General features: G+C 43.7%; 1 protein-coding gene and 1 pseudogene across 2 annotated transcripts; one reads left to right on the forward strand and one right to left on the reverse strand.

The window, feature by feature from the left end:
• LOC120318249 overlaps positions 1 to 19969 on the reverse strand; it is a 227066-nt pseudogene that overhangs the window by 29604 nt on the left and 177493 nt on the right.
• LOC120318232 (zinc finger protein 436-like) lies at positions 1930 to 18203 on the forward strand. Of its 2 annotated transcripts, none has more exons than XM_039365660.1 (2): positions 1930 to 2055; positions 16446 to 18203. In XM_039365660.1, the coding sequence occupies exon 2, from the start codon at positions 17094 to 17096 to the stop codon at positions 17889 to 17891; it is 798 nt and encodes a 265-aa protein (XP_039221594.1). In that variant the 5' UTR covers positions 1930 to 2055; positions 16446 to 17093; the 3' UTR covers positions 17892 to 18203. The 2 variants fall into 2 exon arrangements, with proteins under 2 accessions (XP_039221594.1, XP_039221593.1); XM_039365659.1 differs by lacking the exon at positions 1930 to 2055 and adding an exon at positions 9542 to 9656.

Genomic DNA, 19969 nt, shown 5'->3' on the forward strand with positions numbered 1-19969 from the left:
AAAAACAAAGGAAGGGCAGTGGTCTCTTGAAAAAGCACCTGTGATCTTTGTACCATCCCTCTGTTGATGCAGAGTAGGACTACACTGGCTTTTTATGAAGCTGCAGCACACTGCTAGCTCACACTTAGGGTGGTTGTGCACTGGAAGGCCTAGATCCCTCTCACAGTTACTGCTGATGAGCCAGAGTCAAGGTTAGGGACCTTTTTAAAACAGAGAGCGATGGGGACAGAATGTTCATATGGATGTTCATACTTTCTTTTCCCTGTATCATACATCAAGGAACATTTAATATGTGGGAGCATGTGTGGGCAATGCCCTTGGCATTAAACTTACAAAACTGTTTTGTATTAAAAATGGTCAATCCAGACAGTGATTTTTCCTTTTGAATTGCCTGGGGAAAATGGACACTGCCTTCCCCTTTAAAAAAGCCCAGTCAAAATAGCATCATCCATGTGCCCAGGCTGACATTAATAGGTTCTAAAAGTGCCCCAAGATTTAGATTATGTTAAAATACTTTTGTAAATCTTTACAGAAAGTGAAAGCTACAAAAGTGAAGGTGAAGAGACTCAGAGAAATCCCATGCCTAATACAGACAGGAAATTGGAAGGAAACTGAAGCCACTCTGGAGGCCAACTAACCTGGCTGCTGTGCACATACCTGTGTTCCCCAAAATGGTCTGCAGTCAGTTATTAGAGCTCACAGGCCTGTCACTTGACCGGAAATTCTTTTATATTTCTATATATATCACAGAACCCCCTTGATCTCTTTAAAAAGCTGTTTGTAAAAATCAGTGAAGAGCTTCTTTTTTCAGTGTAGATTATGCAACTCATAAAAGAACTTAAAATTAAAATTGAAAGCCTCTGCATATAGTGCTGTTCACTTACATGGGCAGAGAGAAACAGGGAGGCATCAGTCACCAGAGAGGGAATCTGGGCATGTGAGGGAGGCAGATTCAGGTGCTGCATCGCAAAGCAAGCCCACCTGGACAGGGCAGCCCATTGGCCAAGCCCACCTGGACGCCTCTTGGGTCTCCGTCACCCGCCTTCCAGACGCCCCTGGCCTCCTTCTAGCACGGGAGGGATCCCCCTTTAGCCACGATCTCTCTGAGCCCAGATCCTCTTCCTCCCCTCCAGACACTGGGAGGCTGATCCTTCCCAGCAGCTACAGGGGAACGTGGGAACGGCGGTGCCCAACCTTCCGAAAAATACCAGCAGGCCCCACGCTGGGAGCCGGGATGCACCAAGACGTTGGGCTGCAGGGAGCTCGGGGGAAGGATTTGAAGGGGGTCGGAGAACCGTTCGCGGAAGCAGCAACCAAAGAGGAGGAGAAGGGGGTGCACATCGGATCCCACCGAGTAGAAAAGCTTGCAAGGAAAGGGGGAGACTCGGACGGGGAGGGGGCGCAACTGGGGGAAACCCACCTCGCTCCCCCTCCCTCCCTCCCCCGAGGAATCCCTCCTCCCCTTCCCGCCCCGGGGATTCCCCCCTCCCCCTCCTGTCCCCCCCCCTCTCGCAGCGCCCTTGCCCACCTGGCGCCTCTTGCGCGCCCCTCCCCGCGAGGGGAATCTCCGGCAGCCCTCGTTGAAGAGGCATCGGGAGACCAGGAAGGGGAGGCGGGAGAAGCCTGAAACTGAGCTCCCAGTCCTTCCCCCCCCTCCCGCCTTTCCTGCCTCCTCTCTAGGCGGAAGAGAAAATCTCTCTGCGTTTAACCCTTTCGTGGAAGCCGCTGCGGGGAGGGGGCGACAGGGGCACCGCCAGTCCTCCAGCAAAAGACCCGAACTTCTTATATATAGAGATGGGACAAGTCTGTTTTTTGACCTTCTATCGCGAGATGGCAGATAAGCAGCATCTGTGACTGGAAAGCCAACAATACAATAGCGGTATCTGCGGTGGAGCTAAAAGGAGTTAAAAAACGTCAAGTGCTGCATTGCTAGAAAGAATGGGGGGGGGGAATAGGAGAGGAAAAGCAGAGAGGAACTTCTGGATCAGTCATGGGAAGAATGGGGCGTGCAGAGTGGCTTTGATGTTCTTCCAAGGGAAGAGCAGCAACTGGAAGGTGAGTTGAGGACAAGTTGGAGAAGTGAAAAGAGATTTTTTTTTTCTGGGTGTCCTGCATGTGCAGTGTGTTGGACAAGACGACCTTCAAGGTCCCTTCCAACTGTTATTCTGAGAGGCTGGGAGCAACTTAGGGCTGTTTGTTTTCCTCCAAGGCATGGAAACAGAGAAGCAATAGGGTGAAACAAGTCAGCTGCTGCCTACATGTTCCTTCCCTCCCCAAATTTAAGTCCACTGGTGCTACCTGCTTTGAAACTGGTGGCTGCAGTTTTCTGCTGATGGGAAGATTTAAAAAGTCTCTTTTAAGTATGTCTGAAAGGGTATAGGGTTTCCTGCCTGAGCAGGGGGTTGGACTAGATGACCTCTGAGGTCCCTTCCAACTTTATTATTATTATTATGGATCATCGCACAGTCAGCCAGATGTTCAGACTGGATTTAGCATTTTGTCTACCTATCGAGTCCTTACCCAGGACCTGGAATAGGCAGATGTGGATGTTTGATGATATTACAGGTATTGTCGCAGGATGGAAGCAGTTCCTAGTAAGGCCGCCTTTTGCAATTGACTAATAGCGAATTTGTCAATGCCAATGGTGTTCAAGTGGTGCTCCAGTTGTTTTGGGATTGCACCCAAGGAGCCTATCACTATTGGTACTACCCTTGCTTGCTTTTGCCACAGTCTTTCTATTTCTATTTGTAGGTCTTTGTATTTTGTTATCTTCTCCAGTTCTTTCTCTTCTATTCTGCTGTCTCCAGGCACTGCCACGTCCACTATCCAGACTTTTTTGTCTTTCTTATCGACAATTGTTAAGTCTGGGGTGTTATGTTGCAGGTGCTTGTCTGTTTGAATTCTGAAGTCCCAGAGCAGTTTAATTTTATCATTTTCTATGACTTTCTCTATTTTATGATCCCACCAGTTTTTGCTTACAGGCAAATGATATTTTTTGCAGATCTTCCAATGCACCATTGTTGCTACTTTGTCATGCCGCTGCTTGTAGTCAGTCTGTGCAATCTTCTTGCAACAGCTTACCAGGTGGTCCACTGTTTCTTCAGCTTCTTTGCATAGGCGGCACTTATGTCTGTTGCTGTCTTCTCAATTTTGACTTTATATGCATTTGTCCTTAAGGCTTGGTCTTGTGCAGCCAGAATTAGTCCCTCGGTCTCTTTCTTCAATTTTCCTGCTCTTAGCCATTGCCAGGTCTTGTTATTATCTGCTTTCCCAGCTATTTTTTTAATGTATTGGCCATGTAGTGCTTTGTCTTCCCATGCCTCTATTCTGTTCTTCATTCGGTCTTTCTTCTCCTTCTTCTTCTTCTTCTTCTTCTTCTTCTTCTTCTTCTTCTTCTTCTTCTTCTTCTTCTTCTTCTTCTTCTTCTTCTTCTTCTTCTTCTTCTTCTTCTTTCTTCTTCTTCTTCTTCTTCTTCTTCTTCTTCTTCTTCTTATTATTATTATTATTATTATTATTATTATTATTATTATTATATCTCCAGGTTTGTTAGCAACTCCTGCTGTGATTTCATTTTCTTGGAGGTGCCTGCTTATTTCCCTTTGATGGCTGCTGGGTGATAGTAGCACCATATTACTGACGTATTTGTTGTATCCCTCTTGGTGGTTGCAATGTGAGAAAAAAAAATTCAACAGTGGAAAATCCTTCATTTTTAATAGCATTTATCAATAGCTTTTGACAAGGAAATGTTAGGACAAGGCAAGACACCCAGAGTGGCCTCAAACTTTGACATGTGCAGTGAATAAGTTTGATAATACATTTAATAATAAAGTTGTAACCTAAAACCCTTTTCTCAATTCTTGCACAGTGGTGAGGTCTCCACACATACAGTGGGTTTTTAACACTCTACAATTGTTAAGCTACCTGTAGTCTGTCTCTTTTGCATTCCAATCCGTCTTCCTCAGTTTTCCTTCACTTATTAAATATTTAAAATTTCAGTTTAAATCATGCATCAGTCCAGACACTCTGTGCCTCTGATGATGTGAGCTGCAGTTAGGCTTCTGCCTCTTAATTTATTGTTGCATTGCTGTCTACCCCAGTTCTTAATTCTTTGAAATTATGAGATTTCTTTATGCAAAGTTTAAAAAAATTAGAATGGCTAAACTGGATCTGTTTTGATTGGCATTCTTTTCAGATTCAGGGATAGTCTTCTCCATCATTGCCAGTTTGAGAGATCGAAATTAGGACATTTCAAACTGGACTATAAAGTATGGTTTCTGTTTAATTTTACAACGTCTAAAGTAGCCACTTGTGCTTCTGAAAATCATAAAATTTCAAAGGATCTGTCCGATTCCCCTGATGATTCTCCCAATTCTGAACTGAGTCCAACAGACACTATAAAAGTAGATGCCCCCTTGGATGGAGAAAGTGGGTAGACACAAATGTTTTGAAAACCTGGGGATGAATTCCTTTAACATAAGAACGTTGTTAATCAGCCTGAAAGCTGGCCCTGAGTATAGCACTTGGGATATTTGACAGTGCTTTTACCCTTTCTTGGTTCTGAGCCCTGTGGCCCCCCCCAGTTTTATTCCTTTAAAAAAAAGATTGAAAACTTTGCAACTGATTAAAGCAAATTTCTGTTCCCAAGAATGCTTCTGGAGAAATAAAAATGAGGGCAGCTGTAACTGAAGCAAGCATGGGTTTGTTAAAAACAGATTATGCCAGACAAAATTTATTTCCTTTGTTGATAAAGTAGCTAAATTAGGAGATCAGCAACATGCTAGAGATAGTATATGTGGACTTCAGCAAGACATTTGGCAATGTAGATACAACTGACTTCTTGGTAAGATAGAACAATATGGGACAGACAGTACCACTACCAGATGGATTCACAAACTACACCTGAACAACATCTGCATGGAGGGAACCATGCAATGGGGTTATCTCAAGGTTTGGTCTTGAGCCCAGTACTCTTCAACATCTTCATAAATGATCTAGATGAGGGGATAGAAGAGGAACCCATCAAATTTGCAGATGACACCAAGAGCTAATGCTTTAGAAGATAGGGTCAAGATCCAGAAGGATTTTGACAGACCTGAGCATTGGGCCAACAAAATGCAGTTCAGTTTCCTGCACTTAGGCAGGAAAAGCTAAATGCACAATTATAGACTAGGTAGTACCTGGCTCAACAGTAATAACTGAGGGATCTATAAGTCCTACTGGACAAGTATGAAGCAGTAGTGTGCAGCACCTGTCAAAAGAAAAACCCAGTGCAGTCCTAGGCTGCATCAACAGAGGAACAGAAATAGGAATCTTGCAAATCTGATTGTGTTGTACCTCCCCTCCTTCAACTTCTTATGCTCCTGTAATTTAGGGAGGTGTTTGTCTGAGCCTGTTTCAGATATCTCCATCTTCTTTACTCTCTGCCCTTGGGGCCTCTGGGCAAAGGACTGGGTAATGGTGAAGGTGCTGGACGAGCACCAGGAAGATGCAGGTTAGATCTTGTTGGAATATTCATGAGCAGGAAGAGTCATGTGGTAACTCAGTCAGCCAATGTGAAGAAAGTGCTACTGAGTGTGTGCAAAAGGTATTGAGTTAGAAGCTGAATTTTCAGTCTCAGGTTTGTCTCTGTCTCTCTCTGTAAGAAGTCTTCATTGAGCTATGTTGCTGTAAAGAAGAATGTATGGTATTGTAAATATTTTGATATAAATATAAAGAGGTTATTTTGAATCAGCTAAATGCAGAACTGTGAGAACTTCTGATTTAGTTTTCACCAACAGAGAAATTAAAATTCTTTAACAGATCTTTATTCACACTTACGACCATTCCAGCATCCCCATGGTCACATGTTCGAAATTCAGATGCTTGACAACTGACTCATATTATGACAGTTGCAGTGTCCTAAGGTCACGTGGTCACCTTTTGTGACCATTGCTTCTGACAAGCAATGTGTCAACACTGCTAACATTGGATGTTCCCACTTTGACAACTGATGAAAATGCAGCCATTTTCTCTATTCCTTTAACATGCTTTTTCTTACTTTAGAAATTAGGTGCAGCAGAGAGAAGTAGGGATTGAAATGTAAACTCAGCTAGCTATAACATAAGGCTGTGGTGGGAACCCAAAGACAAGTTGATAACCTTTTGGCGGGCTGTAGAGCTAAGGGGAAAGCCTGCGCTTTAAGCTAATTGGGGAATGTGATTTATGACAGTTTATTGGGGGTGGGAATTACACTTTGTTACTTTGTATCGGGGGAAGGGAATTTAGGTTTTGGGTTCAACTATGTAGTGCTGATACTTTGTTTCCCAAATAAAAAGATTCTTTAAGGTAAACAATGCCTCAAAGTTCTTTTGAAGGGTTTCACCTATTGGAACCATGACACAGTATCAATGGGGAAGCATATCCGTGTTCCTAATTTAACAACTGTCTATGTATGGAAAAAGAAACATAAACTTTCCAAAGAGACACACAAAGCTATGCCCCCTCCAGTCCACGGAAAAACCTTTCTCCATGGAACTGGCCCCTGGTGCCCAAAAAATTGGGGGCCGCTGATATAGAGGAACAAAAATGGAAAATAAATCACATACAATTGTGCCTTCTGCCTTTCTTTCTCTGAAGTAGTAATAGCAATAGACTTGTATACTGCTTCATAGTGCTTTTACAACCTGAGTCCTCACTTTACTGACCTTGGAAAGATGGAAGTCTGAGTCAATCTTGAGCCAGTCAGAATCGAACTCCTGGCAGTGAGCAGTGAGTTAGCCTGCAATACTGCATTCTAACCACTGTGTAAATAGGTGTGGAACCTTCTTGGAAGTGTTGAAAATGGACTCCAGAATCTTGTCCAGATGGGTTTGTTCTCCTATGCTGTGCCATGCATTTGTGAAGCAGTTGTTTTGTTTCTCCGATGTACAGATCTGCACATGTCTCACTGCACTGTACTGCATATATCACATTGTGATATTGTGTTTTGTCCTGAATGAAAAGGAATCAATAAAATATATGTTGGGGTTATTTTATTCCAGATTCCACCATGCCGCATTGCTCAGAGCCTATAGATGAAATGGCTACTATCAACATCCATACCTTATTAAATCTGCATTAAAAATGGCACCGTAGGATATCCCTCTAAAAAAGTTAACCTGGTGATCAGTCGGCCATGTGGTTTGGTGAAATATTCTATTTATTCTTTTTGTTTTTTTACAGATCTTTTTTTGGAAACATTTCTTCTGCTATATAGAGACAATCACCTCCTCTTTTTTAGTCCCCATTTTCTAGGCCCTGCTGCATATTTTTCTCTCTCTGTGACCTAATGGAGACTTCCGTGCAAGCAAATTTACAGAAGAACATGGCATTTAGCAGATCTACAGTGTCCTTCAGGAATGAAGCTTCATGGTGGGGGCTCTTGGATGCCGCCCTGGCCAGCAGGAGTGAAGTTGGCTCCCCTGGAGCATCTTGGCCTGGTGGCGCTGCCATGTCCTAAATCCTTGGGAGCCACAGGAAATCAGTCATAAAGTTTGGGGATTAGAGAGGTTTTGATCTCCACTGAGAATCATCCTAAAAAAAGATCGGGAATCTTTAGATCAGCTTTCCACAAAGTAGGGTTCTCCAAGTGTTTTTTGCCCAAGGTGTGTGCCTCAGAATAATCAAGGTGGAAATCTAACCCCTCTGGAAATTCAGAAGGCTGCTCAGAGCAATTCTGACCTCTAGCAAGATTTAGGTTCTGCAAGAATGAAGATAACAAGATACTACAGGTAGTGCTTAAGACCTTGACATACAACCACAATTGAGCCTGGCTGACACAGAAAAGAGAGGGTCAGCCTATCCTTCAAAGCACCTGAAAGCAGGACAAGAAGTAATAGAAGGAGACTTATTAGAAAGAAATCCAACCTAGAATGAAGGAGAAATTTCCTGTCAGTAAGAGTAATTAATCTGTGGGAATGGCTTGCCTCCAGAGGTTCTGGGTAGTCCATCAGTGGAGGTTTTTAAAAGGAGACTGGGTGGCCATTTGTCTGGAATAGTATACAGTAGTGGCCAAAATTGTGGAAACCTTTTGGGAAAAGTGTGCAGTAGAAATGCCACCTTTGGTTAAGTTTCTACCAATTTTTCTTCTAATTTCTTTATAACTGTAGCCTTGTTCACTTAATAATACTATTTTACATTGCTTTCTGGGCGATCAGTCAACTCTTTGCACCATTACTTTAATTTTATTATGTTTTACAAGCTCACTAAATGAAAGAGCACAAAGAACCCCAACCAACTTGATAATGATCACATAACACACTGACAAATGCCCTCCTCTCAGCTTCAATACATGACATCACTAACGGAATTCTACTGTGATTTGATTGGCTCATTGCCAAAACAAGATGACACCTGATTTGCTCTCTAAACCAGCGGTTCTCAACCTGTGGGTCGGGACCCCATTTGGGGTCGAATGACCATTTCACGGGGGTCGCCAAACAACGCAGTCCGCCATTTTTTTCCCCTTTTCCTTAGCTGTGTTACTCCCTTTTATTCTATTGGCTTTTGAAAGCCAATAGAATAGACTCTCTTGAATAGAGTCTAATTCTATTGGCTTTCAAAAGCCAATACGAATTGTCCAGGCTGTCTCTACCCTGCTGAGCCCGCCAAAAGTCCCATTCTGCAAACAGTGCTGCACCAGTTGAGTAGTCCTCGACTTACGACTGGTTGGGGGTCGTGGCATTAAAAAGGTTGAGAACCACTGCTCTAAACACTCATGCTCATTGGCTACAATCAGATGAAGGAAAGCTACCTGATATCAATCTAAGCAAGTTGTACTTCCTTTTTCTGGTTATTTGGCTATACCTTTTCATAGAATACAGATAATTGAACAAGCTTTGTTGCATTACATTCTTGATTAAATTATCTTTCCATTGATATATAATTTTATGGTACTACTCCAAAAGAAAAGTGATTTTATTAGCCATCAAACCTCAAAAATACACTTTTCCCAAAAGGTTTCCACAATTTTGGCCACCGTTGTAGGGTCCCGTGCTTGAAGAATTGCTCCCTTCCAACTCTTATTCTGTAATTCTGCAAGAAGTTCATGAACATTTAGGGCTCAGCAAATAGTTAATTTTCACAAGCTAAGCAGTGTCACATTTCACTATTTCATTAAGCTTAGTTGCAAAGATCAGCTGCTAGCAGTGAAAATGACTTGATAGCAATAACAATTAACCAGTGGAACAGCTTACCCCCAGAAATCGTGGCCGCTGCATCGCTGGAAGTTTTTAAAAAGAGACTGGACAATCACCTGTCTGATATGGTAGATCCTCCTGCTTGAGCAGCGGGCTGGACTAGAAGACCTCTAAGATCCCTTCCAGCTCTATTCTATTCTATTTCTATTCTAATCGGTGAAAGCGTCTTGCAAAAACGCCTTTGGTAGAGACGGGACAAGCGTGTTTTACCGCCTCCTATCGCGAGATGGCGGTCAGATAGGCAACATTTGTGCCTAGAAAGCTGTCAATACAGTACTGCGGAGGCGTCTGTGGTTGAACTTAAAGGAGTTAAAACCATCAAGTATTGTATTGCTAGAAAGGAGGGGAGGAAAGGAGAAGTCTACCGGATTACTCACGGGAGGAAGGTGGTGTGCCGAGTGGCTTTTGTGCTCTTCCCAGGGTTGAAGCAGCAGCTGGAAGGTGAGTTGAAGATAGGCTCGAGAAGAGGCTGTGAGCAAGTCAGGCTGTTGGTTTCCTCCACGTTGTGGAAGCAGAGAAGAATATAGAAAAGAATATAGAGTAACACAGTTGGGTGTGACCTTGGAGGTCATGTAGTCCAACCTCTCTGCTCAAGCACCCTATACCATTTCAGACAAATGGCTGTCCATTATCTTCTTAAAAGCCTCCAGTGATGGAGGACCCACAACCTCTGAAGGCAAAGCTGTTCCACTGTGGTTAATTATTATTACTGTCAAGAAATTCCTTCTTGTTTCTAGAATGTGTCTCTCCTTCATTCATTACTTCTTGTTTTATCTTCTGGTGCTTTGGAGAATTGATATCCCACTTCTTTGTGGCAGCCCTTCAAGTATTGTGCACTGCTATCATGTCACCCCTAATCCTTCTTTCCACTAGAGTAGACATACCCAATTCCTACAATTGTTGTTCATTTGTTTTAGTCTGAAGTCCCCAGTCGTGTTTGTTGCTCTTTCATTTCTTCTCTATTAATAAGTATTAAGCCCAATATAGCTGACCCTCTAATTACCCCCTCTACCTTTTGCGTGACAAAGTTGTCATGTTTGCCAGGAACCTTTAAGAGATTGGACAACCATTTGTCCAGAATGGTATGAGGTTTCCTGCTTGAGCTGGGGAGTGGACTAGATCAGGGGTATGCAACTTTGGCTCCTTTATGACTTGTGGACTTCAACTCCCAGAATTCTTGAGCCAGCGTGGCTCAGCTTGGAAACCTCTCCCTTTCCCCTCAGCATGGCTGGCTGAGGAATTCCAGGAGCTGAAGTCCATGAGTCATAAAAGAGCTAAGGTTTATTTATTTATTTATTTATTTATGAGACTTATATACCGCTTTAAGTGCAAGCACTCTCTAAGCGGTGTACACCAGTAAGCAATGTATATATATTTTACATTGCCCCCAACAATCTGGGTCCTCATTTTACCTACCTCGGAAGGATGGAAGGCTGAGTCAACCTTGAGCCGGTGAGATTTGAACCGCTGACCTGCTGAACAGTCAGCTAAAGTGGCCTGCAGTACTGCACTCTAACTGCTGCACCACCTCGGCTCTAGTCCCCTGGACTAGATAGAAGATCACAGAATAACAAAAGTGGGGATCTTCTAGTCCTTGGAGAACTTACAGTTTTGGAACACCCATAACTTCTGGAGGCAAGTCATTCCACTGATTAATTGTTCTTACTGTCAGGAAATTTCTCCTTATTTCTAGGTTGCTTCTGTCCTTGATTGGTTTCCATCCATTGCTTCTTGTCCTGTCTTAAGGTGCTTTGGAGGTTAGGTTGACTCCTCCTTCTTTTTAGCAACCCATTAGATATTAGAACATGGCTATCATGTCATTCCAGTCCTTTTCGTTAAACTAGACATACCCAATTCCAGCAAGTATTCTTTATATGTTTTACCCTCCAGTCTCCTAATCATCTTTGTTATTCTTCTCTGCACTCTGTCTCAACATCTTTTCTACACTGGGGCAATCAAAACTGGATGCAGTATTGCAAGTGTGCTTACCAAGGCATTATAAAGCAGTACTAACATTTCACCTAATCTTGATTATATCCCTCTATTAATGCAGCCTAGCACTGTGTTAGCTTTTTTGGCAGCTGCAGCACACTGCTGGCTCATATTTAAATGATTGTTCACTAGGACTCCAAAATCCCTCTCACAGTTACTACTATTAAGTGAGGTACCACTTATACTATATCTGTGTATTTGGTTTTTCTTACCTAAATGTAGAACCTTACTTTTTTCACCACTGAATTTCATTTTGTTAGTTAGCACCCAATGTTCAAGTCTGTCAAGATCCTTCTGTATCTTAAGCCTATCTTCTGGAGTGCTGGCTATTCCTGCCAGTTTGATGTCTGCAAATTTAATGAGTTCCCCTTCTATCACATCATCCAAATCATTGATGAAGATATTGAACAGTACTGGGCCCAAAACAGAGCCCTGGGGCATCTCACTACACACTTCCCTCCATGTAGATGCAATTCCATTGAGGACCATACCCTGAATATGGCTGGTCAGCCAGCTACAAATCCATCTGGTGGTGATGCTGTCTAACGCACATTTTTCAATCTTATCAAGGAGTAGGTTGTGGTCTACTTTATCAAAAGTCGATACTGAAGTCCAAGTAAATTATCTCCACAGCATTTCTCTGGTCTTCTAATTTTGTCCCTTGGTCAAAGAATGCAACAAGATTTGTCTGGCGTGATCTGTTTTTTACAAACTGACGTTGGCTTTTGGTTATGACTTTGTTTGCCTCTAGGTGTTCACAGATTTGTTGCTTAATTATCTTTTCCACAATCTTCCCAGGTATTGATGTTAGGCTGATAGATCTGTGGTTTCCTGGATCCGTTCCCCCCCCCTTTTTTTCTTTGAAGATGAGAATTGCAACAACTTTTTCCAGTCCTTTGGTAGTTCCCTGATGCTCCAGGATCTATGAAAGATTTCCACGGTCCCTTCTAGCTCTGTTGCTCTGTTATGGATCTGCTGTTTTCTTGGCAACAATATTGGACTCATCTGCCACTCTCTTTTCTGAGACTTTTCTTTTTTTACTTCCATGTCTACCCAACAAACTCGGTATTTCCTATTGGTGTCCCATCCATGTATTAACCAGGTTCAACTGTGTTCAAGCCAGCACTTTTTAAAAAAATAGCTAATGAGGACTTTTGGAGTGTTCAGTTGTTTGGGTAATCCTCGCTTATTGAGCCTTCAAAATTACAATGGCACTGTAAAAGCAAACGTACACCTGGTTTACAAATTTGTGGTCATTGTAGCACTTGTTCAGTGACCACACATCAGCACTTCCAGTGGTTATGAAGGTGCAGGAAAAGAAGCTGCACCAATTCAGTTCCTGCCACATTTATGATGGTTTCAGCATCTCAGGATCCCCATTTGTGATTTTCCCAGCTACCTTCTGACAATCGAAATCTGGGGATGCCAGCAGGAAGTTGCAAGTCATGGTCATGTGAAATTGCCTTTAACAACCCACAGTGATTTGCTTAACAACGGCAGAGGAACAGATGACAGTGGGAACTGTCTTGTGACATCATGCTTAATGATCGGGCTCTTAGGGACATAGATGCCAATCCCAATTGTGGTCAATAATTACTTGAATTGGGATATCACCCAGAAGGATTTTAGACAGTATTTTCTGCCCTTAACCTGGAGCTGAGGATTTCCATGGGCAAAACTGGTGCTTCAAATCTTGCAGAGGCTTTAGGCATCATTTCATCAGTTAAAGCCCTCACATCTCTAAAGTTAGCTCAGAAGGTTTGACTGTAACTATTTTGGGACATTTTTCAGGCTGAAAACACATGGATTTTCCACATATATACATTTGCAGGGGTGTGTATTTGTACTTCTTTCTGTATGTATATATCTACAATTGTATAATCCAGTGATGGTGAGCCTTTTAGAGACCGAGTGCCCAAACTGCAACCCAAAAGCCACTTATTTATCGCTGGGTGCCAGGTGGGCGTGGCCTACTGGATGGGCGTGGCTGTGGTGGTCATGGCAGATTGGGTGGGTGTGGCCAAGGTGGGCATGATCACCTCAATGTTGCTCGTGGGGAGGGACGCCTGTGGGGGCTGGGCAGGGTTGGGGGAGATCCAGGGGGTCTCTGGCAGGTGGGGCGGTGGGCAGGAGGCTCGTCCTGCGGGGTGAGGCGAGGCAGGGCAGGGGTGCCATTGTCACAGGGCAAGGAGAGGCAGACTCCAGGGCAGCTGCTGCCTGACACCATCAGCCCCTGCACACACAGGCCAGCGAGCGCATGGGTGCTGGGATGCATCCAGCCACGTGGGACCTCAGCAAGTTAGCGGGCGGCTGGTTGAAGAGGGACGGTTGCCATCTCCGGGGCATGGCACGCATGCCCACAGAGGGCTCTGAGTGCTGCCTCTGGCACGTGTGCCATAGGTTCGCCACCACTGGTATAATCTATCCCCAGTGCTTCCAAATGTTACATAATGTCCCTTTGTAGCGCTAAGAATGTTTCTTTTTTCACAAATATTTTATTAATTCATCAGAATACAAAATACAGAAGTGCAAAGAAAAATTAAAATAATGGTAAAATAAGAGAGGTAAAGGGGACAAGAGAAAAGTGTATGGGAAAGGGGGAAAGTAAAAAAAAAGCATTGACTTCTGACTCTTTTTGGTGCAGTAGAATAAGGGGATAACTTAAAACCTCGACTTTTTATTTTTACATGATAATATACACAAGCCATTTCTATACCATCAAACTTATCTAATCAACAAAACCCAAAATCAAAGTTTCATTTTTTTTCTATCTCAAGCAAAAAATCCAAAAGCAGTTTTCATTTAGAAACAAAATTAAGTTCTTTTCTTGAATCGAGGCAGTCATTTATCCATCTCTGCTAACTCCTTCGGGTTTTGCAGCCATTCGTCCATTGTGGGAATGAAAATATCCCTCCATTTTGGAGCATAAAGTATTCTTGCTGCCATCAAAACATATAACATCAAAATTCCAATTATTTTTCATATTCTTTATCCATTAAACCTAAAAGAAAACTCTGGTTTTATCTTTATGTTCTCTTTAAGAATCTTGTGTATTAAGATGTGAGTCCTAGTCCAATATTTCTTTGTTTTGTCACATGCCCATCATAAATGATCAAAAGTTCTTGTTTATATCTCCAACATTCGAGGTGTCTTTATACATTCTTGATAATTTCTGTAGTTTTAGATATCAACAGTCCATCATTATAAAACCATTTGTATGAAATGGTATACAGTGATGGCGAACCTTTTAGAGACCGAGTGCCCAAACTTCAACCCAAAACCCACTTACTTATCGTCAGGTGCCAGTTGGGCTTTGCTCACTGGGTGGGCATGGTTGTGGTGGTCATGGCAGACTGAGTGGGTGTGGCTATGGTGGGCGTGGTCACCTCGATGTTGCTCATGGGGAGGGACACCTGTGTGGGCCAGGTAGGGTTGGGGGAGATCCAGGGGGTCTCTGGCAGGTGGGGTGGCGGGCAGAAGGCTCGTCCTGCGGGGTGAGGCGAGGCGAGGCAGGCCGGGGGTGCCATTGTCGCAGGGCAAGGTGAAGCAGGGCCTGGGCCGGCTGCTGCCTGACACCATCAGCCCCCGCACACACAGGCCAGCAAGCACAGAGGGGCCGACAGTGTCCATCAGCAGCCACAGCCTACCAGCCCCTTGACCAGCGCACTCTGGGGCTCCGCAGCCCGCTGCCAGCAGTTCAGAGAAGCTACCTTTGAGTAGACGACTGGACGACAGCTGAGGAGACGATGCAGTGGGTCGTACCTGGGAAAAGGAGAGCATACGAGGCCAGGAGGGATGGGATGGGGGGGAGGGAAATCAGCCGTGCCAGGATGCATCTGGCCACATGGGACCTCAGCGAGTTATCAGGCGGCTGGTTGAAGAGGGACGGTTGCCATTTCTGGGGCATGGCGTGCGTGCCCACAGAGAGGGCTCTGAGTGCATGCCATAGGTTCACCACCACTGGTATAGGATTTCCTGCCTGAGCAGGGGGTTGGAGTGGACAACCTCCAAGATCCCTTCCAACTCTTTTATTCTGTTATATTCTCCCACTGTTCAAGCATTATCTTACATCCAAAGTTCTTTGTCCACTGAACCGTACAATATTTATATGCACATTCTGCAAGTTCAATTTCAATTACAGTTTACAAACCTTAGCAATAATATGTTCAACAGTACCATGCAATAGCATTTCCAATTCATTTTTAACACAATCAAAACCATACCTTTTTTTGTCTAGTTTAAATCTTATTTTCAACTGTAAATATATAAACCAATGGCAAGAATTTTTTCTGATTCCATCTCCTATTTAGATTTGAAAATAGGGTCACCATAATGGAATGATATTATTTGGCCATAAATCCACCAGTCTGGCCTCGCCCCCATTTCTTTTCTTTTAAAAAAAAAGTTCTTGCAGAGACACCCAAAGATGCATTTTCCTAGAGAAACTTATTTTATATTTCTTCCAAACTCTTAGGATGGCACATCTAACAAAGTGATTGTTAAAATCAACATTTGCTTTAACCTTATCATACCATAAATAGCTGTGCCATCCAAATCTTAATTCATGGCTGTCAAGCATCAAGTAACTTCCTGTTTTGGAGAATGACCTACTCCTTTTGCCAGATGAAACAAGCATCAAAGTACAATTTCAAATCTGGTAAACCAAAACCTCCTCTTTCCCTTAGCATCTTGTAATAATTTATATTTAGTTCTTGGTTTTTCCCTTGCCCTATAAACTTAAGAGATCTCCATCGGCCATAGTTTCAATGGACTACCTGTTACAAGTATTGGTAAAGTGAAGGTTAAGGTTTGTTCTCAGAGCTTGTGGGTTGGTTTCCAAATGTTTCATTACCAGGCTAGTTAACATTTTTGGCGGAGTTTAGGAGATGTCAGTGTCAGTGTTTTTCAGTATCAGTTACAAGTTTCAATAAAGTCTGAAACAGAACAATCGTTTTAGGTAAAACATTTATCTTAATTAGTGAGATTCCATCCAATAATTGCAGTGCTAAGAATTTGTGATTGATCCAGGTCAACAGGTGTATTTCATGATTGAATGGATATTTGAACTTGGATCTTGATAATCTTCAATGTGTCAAATTAATAATAATTAATGTTAGAGGTTATTTTAGCATTGTGGCATGTTTGCTTTTTACTTGTGATGTATATTTTTTTTCACATTTCTGAGACCAGTTTATAAACAAACAATTTTAAAGTTACACTTTTATTTAAATCTTACAGATGAAGGGTGTACCAAACGGATAACTGAGAATAACAAGCAACTTTGAAAATGAAAGCAAATTGATCCTTCAGAAAAGCAGACAATTCTTCTCTTTTCCCAGCTCGTGAGAGACAAAGGAGAGAAAATCAAGAAGAGATTTCATATTGGAAAAAGTAGAGTATGTAGAACTCAAAAATACATTACATGAAAAGGTCAAAGGAGATTATTTTTCCATTCAGAAAAGGAAGGAAATATTTAGAAATCAGTCGATTGGATAGCCACAAAGAGTAGACAGTAATGCAGGCCTCACCCTGTGTGAAAATAAACAATAGCCTGAATGAAAGTTCCAAGAAGATATCACACATAATTTTGATGTCTTCAAGAACATCAGTGGTGGAAAAGGTCCATAGATGTGCCTATGGTGGGAAAAGCATAGATTAGCAAATCATAGATTATTCGTGACAGGAGCCACATTGGAAAAGGCCATACAAATTACTCCAGTGTGGGAAAAGCTTTAATCAGAACAAGGAAGGACCCACTCAGGAGAGACACCCTATAAGTGCTCCCAATGCAGTAAATGCTTTTGTCACACCAGAAGAAAACCCTTGGAATGCTCTGATTGTGGGAAAACTTTCAGTCGGAATTCCAACCTGGTGGTATACCAGAGGATGCACACAGGAAAGAAATCATATGAGTGTCCTGATTGTGGGAAAAGTTTCATTGCAAATTCCCACTTGGTGATACACCAGAGGACTCACACAGGAGAGAAACCGTATGAATGTCCCAATTGTGGAAAAAGTTTCAGTCAGAATTCCAGCCTGGTGATTCACCAGAGGACTCACACAGGAGAGAAACCCTTCGAATGTCCTGATTGTGGGAAACGTTTCAGTTGGAATTCCAACTTGGTGAAACATCAACGGACTCACACTGGAGAGAAACCCTTTGAATGTCCTGATTGTGGGAAAAGTTTCAGTCAGAATTCTGACCTGGTGAACCATCAGCGGACTCACACAGGAGAGAAACCCTTTGAATGTCGTGATTGTGGCAGAAGTTTCAGTCAGAATTCCAACCTGATGACACACCAAAGGACTCACACAGGGGAAAAACCCTTTGAATGTCCTGATTGTGGCAAATGTTTCAGTCAGAATTCCAACCTGGTGACACACCAAAGGACTCACACAGGAGAAAAACCCTTTGAATGTCCTGATTGTGGGAAAAATTTCACTCAGAATTCCAGCCTGGTGATACACCAAAGGATACATACAGGAGAGAAACCGTACGAGTGTCCGGATTGTGGGAAAGATTTCAGTAGTAGATCTAGTCTTATAAGTCATGTAGTTTTACACACAGGGGAAAAACCTTTCAGATGTCCAGTCTGTGGACGATACTTCAGACGAAGATCATCCTTTATTACACACAAGGTAATCCATATGAAGCAAACGCTGACAAATTTAGAGAAGGCTTGAATTTCATTTCTCATTTCCCACTGGAAGTGTAAGTGAGAAATTGACAGTTTGAATTGTGGCCTGATTCTTTTTAATCAGCATCTCTCAGGATTAGATTTGTAGGTGGACAGAAAAGATTGGAAGATGTTACATTTGAATAAAAGCTAACTGTCTGTTTCTTTTTGTCAGCAGAAGTGACTGGATATTTCCTTTTAAAGAAGTTGTGTTTTTTTATATTGATTATGGAAATCCAACATCTGGAGTTTCAGCCTGATATGCAGGTTCTGAGGTTTTGCTTGATAAAAAATACAGGAAACCAGAAGTTACCTTTAAGCTTTTACATTTTTATTCAGCTGAACAAAGACCGACTCCTCTAAATGAGAGAAGCCCCGAATGACAAGAAATCCTTGTATTTATTGTTTCTAATTACATAAACAACCCATCCAGCAAAGCTGACACACATAAGATAAAGATTTCACCCAATAAGTCTGGCGTACTGTAGATAAGAAGGGAGAAAGCAGAAGTAGCTAAACATGTTCCTTTTTGGGTGTTTCCCTAAAGATATGGTATGTTCTCAGGTGGGTTAGGACATTGGGTGTTTTCCTTGCTGTCCTTTCATGACCCTGCATCCAGGACTCTGCAAATGCCCAAAGACAGCAGGCCATCTGCACATATTCACAACTAATACTTCCTATACTGTCTCCTAATACTGGGTCAACAAGCCTTCTATATCGGTGTCCAGGATACAAGTAGTCCTTGAGATACAACTGTAATGAGGCCTACCCAGTGGTGGGATTCAGCCAGTTCGCACCAGTTCAGCAGAACTGGTAGCTAATTTTTTGTGGCCCAGGCCCAGAATAGACTTCCGGAAGCGGCATCCACACAGAGAACTGATTGTTCACATATTTGAATCCCACCACTGGGCCTACCTATTATGGATGCATTCAGCAATGGCCATTAACCGAGAGTGCTTTCGTTAGCTACCCAAGTTCTGTTTTGCAGCTGTTAAATGAATGTGTGTGTCACTAAGTGGAACATTGGCTACCTCAGTATTGGGGGAAACTCTTGGAGGCCTAGCGCAGGCCTCTCCCAAACCCCCAAGACACCTAGTATTCTGCTTCCCAACCCTTGGTTCCCCTCAGGCCGTTTCCTCCCTTACAGGGTTCCCTCAGGCTTTTCCTTTCCCCTACAGATTCCCCATAGGCCTTTCCTTCCTCCTACCGGCCTTCTCCACAGAGTACCCTCAGGCTTTTTCCTACTCCCACTGACTCCCTGCGAGCCTTAGGCCAGTGATGACGAACCTTTTAGAGACCGAGTGCCCAAACTGCAACCCAAAACCCACTTATCGCCAGGTGCCAGATGGGCGTGGCCCACTGGGTGGGCGTGGCTGTGGTGGTCATGGCAGACTGGGTGGGTGTGGCCAAGGTGAGCGTGGTCACCTTGATATTGCTCGTGGGGAGGGACGCCTGTGGGGGCCGGGCAGGGTTGGGGGAGATCCAGGGGGTCTCTGGCAGGTGGGATGGTGGGCAGGAGGCTTGTCCTGTGGAGTGAGGCGAGGCAGGGCAGGGGTGCCATTGTCGCAGGGCAAGACGAGGCAGGGGCCGGGCGGTTGCTGCCTGACACCATCAGCCCCCGCACACAGAGGCCAGCGAGCATAGGGGGGCCGACAATGTCTGTCAGCAGCCACAGCCTGCCAGCCCCTCGACCGGTGCACTGAGGCTCCACAGCCCGCCGCCAGTTCAGAGAAGCTGCTTCTGAGCTGGACAGCTGGCCGACAGCTGAGGAGGCAATGCAGTGAGTCCTGCCCAGGAAAAGGAGAGCATGCGAGGCCAGGAGGGATGGGACGGGGTGGGGAGGGAAAGCAGCCGTGCCGAGATGCATCCGGCCACGTGGGACCTCAACGAGTTAGCAGGCAGCTGGTTGAAGAGGGATGGTTGCCATCTCTGGGGCATGGCGTGCGTGCCCACAGAGAGGACTCTGTGTGCCGCCTCTGGCACGCATGCCATAGATTCGCCACCACTGCCTTAGGCCATTTCAAAAAAATGGCTGTCCAATCTCCTCTTAAAAACCTCCATGGATGGAGCACCCACAACTTCTGG

This window comes from Crotalus tigris, unplaced genomic scaffold, assembly GCF_016545835.1.
Source record: "Crotalus tigris isolate CLP2741 ecotype Arizona unplaced genomic scaffold, ASM1654583v1 scf7180000020145.1122116, whole genome shotgun sequence".
NCBI classification, from domain to species: Eukaryota; Metazoa; Chordata; class Lepidosauria; order Squamata; family Viperidae; genus Crotalus; species Crotalus tigris.